The sequence below is a fragment of the Gekko japonicus genome, unplaced genomic scaffold, assembly GCF_001447785.1.
Source record: "Gekko japonicus isolate JY-2015 unplaced genomic scaffold, Gekko_japonicus_V1.1 scaffold2739, whole genome shotgun sequence".
In the NCBI taxonomy this organism is placed as follows: Eukaryota; Metazoa; Chordata; class Lepidosauria; order Squamata; family Gekkonidae; genus Gekko; species Gekko japonicus.
In genome coordinates, this window is record NW_015170356.1 from 84,830 (window position 1) to 88,465 (window position 3,636).

The window sequence follows — 3,636 nt, forward strand, 5'->3', positions numbered from 1 at the left end:
CACACTGGCTCTCTGTGGTTTGTGTGACTCAGTGGTAGAGCCTCTGCTTGGCATGCAGAAGGTCCCAGGTTCAATCCCCGGCATCTCCAGTTAAAAGGTCCAGGCAGGAAGTGATGTGGAAGACCTCAGTGGCTCAGTGGCAGAGCCTCTGCTTGGTATGCAGAAGGTCTCAGGTTCAATCCCCGGCATCTCCAGTTAAAAGGACCAGGCAGGAGGTGATGGGAAAGACCTCAGTGGCTCAAAGGTAGAGCCTCTGCTTGGCACGCAGAAGGTCCCAGGTTCAATCCCCAGCATCTCCAGTTAAAAGGACCAGGCAGGAGGTGATGGGAAAGACCTCAGTGGCTCAAAGGCAGAGCCTCTGCTTGGCATGCAGAAGGTCCCAGGTTCACTCCCTGGCATCTCCAGTTAAAAGGACCAGGCAGGAGGTGATGGGAAAGACCTCAGCCTGAGACCCTGGAGAGCCACTGCCCATCTGAGTGGACAAGACAGACCTTGATGGACTGAGGGTCTGATTCGGTATACGGCAGCTTGATTTGGACTTGGTTCCGTTCCCCCAACCCCCAAGATCTCACCCTGTCTGGTTTGATAAAGGGCTCGCATCTGGGCTTCTCCTGCAAGCCGGAGCTTCCCATGTTTGGGGTCGCTGTCGGAACGGCTCTCGTCTTCCGTTCTCCTCTCCCGCAATGCACCTCCGGAGTCACCTTGCAGCCCCGACTCTCCGCTCCTTTGGTCTGACGTGGAAGCGACGGGTACATTTTGTTTGCTCTGCGCCATACTTACGGCTCCGGTGTTTGTTCAGCATGAATCAAGGATAAATCCTTTGTCAGGCGCTTAAATGCTGCCGTCTGGGGTTGCGTCCGTTCCTCACAAAGCGTCTTTCCATGGGAGAGCTCGGTTCTCGCTGAGGCAGTAACCTGCGTTTGGATTTCCAGACCGCAGGAAGGTGTGTTGGATTTCCAGACCGCAGGAACGTGAGTTCGTGTAGAGGGAATTATCACATGACGCCCCTCTGTACCAAAGAGCTCCCCTGCATATAGAAACCTAGAGTGTCAAGGAGAAGGGTAGGCGAGGGTTCTTTTCCTGTGATACTCTAGTTTTCCGTGTAGAAGCGGTTTTGCATTATGTGGAGGAGGAGGAGAAGAGATTGGATTTACATCCTGCCCTTCACTACCTGAAGGAGTCTCAGAGTGGCTTACAAACTCCTTTCCCTTCCCCTCCCCACAACAGACACCCCTCCCCACAACAGACACCCTGTGAGGTGGGTGGGGCTGAGAGAGCTGCCCTTGAGAGAACAGCTCTGAAAGAACTTGTGAATGACCCAAGGTCACCCCAGCAGCTGCATGTGGAGGAGTGGGGACTCAAACCCGGTTCTCCCAGATTAGAGTTTGCACTCTTAACCACTACACCAAACTGGCTCTCGGGAGCATTCAATGATGTGAGTTCTAGGTTCAAATTCCAGCTCGGCCAACGGAGCTCATTTTGGTGGCTTGAGGCCCAGTCACCTTCCCGCAGGCTAACCTTCCTCACAGAGTCATTGTCTGTCGGGGCAAAATTCAGGAGAGGAGAACGACGTAGACTTCCCTTGGGGAAAGGTGCGATGATATAGGTGGGGGAGAGGGGCACCTTTAAGACCAACAGAGGTTTAGTCAAGGTATGAGTTTTTGTGTGTGCATGCACACTTCCTCAGATACAGTGAAATGGAAGTTACCTGTCCATATATATAGGTAGGCTAATTTGCTGCTCATCCTCTACCTATATGTATGGACTGGTAACTTCCACTTCACTGTACCTGAAGAAGTGTGCATGCTCACGAAAGCTCATACCTCGAATAAACCTTTGTTGGTCTTAAAGGTGCCCCACTGGACTCTACATTTGTTGCACTTCTTCAGACCAACACGGCTGACTACCTGGATATATAGGGGAGGTTGAAAGGGGACATAATTGCTCTCTTGAAGTCTTTGAAGGGCTGTCCCTTAGACGAGAAGGCCAGGTAGCTGTTCCTCTTGGCAGCAGAGGAGAGGACTCGCAAGAATGGGTTTAAGTTAAGGGTGAGAATGTACCGGCTGGATATTAGGGAGAATACTAGTAGTCCAGTAATGGAATGGGATGCCTGGGGAGGTGGTGAGCTCCCTCTCACTGGCAGTCTTCAAGCAGCGGCTGGACAAACCCTTGTCAGGGATGCTCTAGGCTGGTCCTGCATTGAGCAGGGGGTTGGACTAGATGGCCTCTAGCGCCCCTTCGAACTCGATGATGCTGTGATTAGTATTGCACTAGGTAATACATGTGCGTCCCCCCTCCATTCAGAAATGCTATTGTAGAGAAAGCAGTTTACCGCTTCCAAGTATTTTCTTTTAGGGGCCGCGGCGGCTCAGGTTAAGATGCTGAGTTGCAGACCGGAAGGTCGGTAGCTCGACAGTTCGAGACCCGAGTTGCCGCGTAACGGAGTGAGCTCCCGTCCCTGGCCCCAGCTCCTGCCAACCTAGCCGTTCGAAAGCAAAGAAATCGCAAGTCAATAAGCAGGTACCGCTTCGGTGGGAAGGTAACAGGGTTCCGTGCGCCTCGGCGTCTAATCATGCCGGCCACATGACCACAGAGAAGTCTTCGGACAGCGCTGGCTCTTCGGCTTGGAAACGGAGATGAGCACCGCATCCCTAGAGTCGGATTCGGCTGGTTTTCGAGCGAGGGAAACGGTTACCTTTACCTATTTTATTTTGATCTTTTTAAAAGAAACAAACCAACCCGACAACATTTTTCCTCCTCTTGTCTCCACAGTGGGAACGCCTCTGGTTCTTAATCCTCACCTTCACTTTCTTCCTGACGCTCGTCTGGTTTTATTTCTGGTGGGAAGTCCACAATGACTACAATGAAATCAACTGGTAAGTCGTGGGGAACAGTTGTGTGGGGGGGTGGATTTTGTAGTCTTCGGGGAGGTCCAAGCTCCGTCCTGGGCTCTTCTGTCTCTGTCTCTCACTTTTTGTTGGGTATATCTGGGGTTAAATGTTTGTTTATGTTACTCACAGGAAGTCACATGTTTTTCATGTAACCAATGTTCTTTAGCTGTAGAATGCCCGGGAATTTTTTCCTGATCTAGGGATTTGATTGGGACTAAAGTGTCAAGGTGTATTACCATTTTATGGCTTCTCTTCCCGTCTTTGTTTTGGTGTTCTGAAGACTGAAGAAGAGTAGCCATAATCTCTCTCTTCTAGTTTTGTCTTTGTAGAGTAAGGATGTAGCAGATTTTGCTCTGTTGTTATTTTCATCCCAGTTACCCTTCCCCATGCTAGAATTTAGTAAAAACTTTATATTTTAATCACACATGGACTCTGAGTCTGAACTATTTTACTCTGGCTCTGCTGGACCAATCTTATCTCTGCTAAATACAATTTTTTCAATATCTCACGATCACCCAACAAGAGTGCCGTCAAGTCGCCGTTGACTAACTGTGGCCCAGTAGGATTTTCAAAGCAAGAGATGAACAGAATGAATTTTATTGTTACGGCGCTTAGCCAGCAATTAAGAGATGAACAGGGATGCTTTGCCATTTCCTGCCTCTGCGTAGCAACCCTGGACTTCCTTGGTGGTCTCTCATCCAAGTCCTAGCTGGGGGCGACCCTAGATTGCTCTGCCCTTCGACAC

General features: G+C 50.3%; 1 protein-coding gene across 2 annotated transcripts in view; it reads left to right on the forward strand.

Moving 5' to 3' along the window:
- The window catches only part of GDPD5 (glycerophosphodiester phosphodiesterase domain containing 5), a 141,449-nt gene that overhangs the window by 48,622 nt on the left and 89,191 nt on the right, over positions 1–3,636 (forward strand). For both annotated transcript variants that reach the window (XM_015418211.1, XM_015418212.1), the window contains exon 2: positions 2,773–2,876. In XM_015418211.1, coding sequence (XP_015273697.1) covers positions 2,773–2,876 — 104 coding nt within the window. The remainder of the gene's footprint in view (positions 1–2,772; positions 2,877–3,636) is intronic.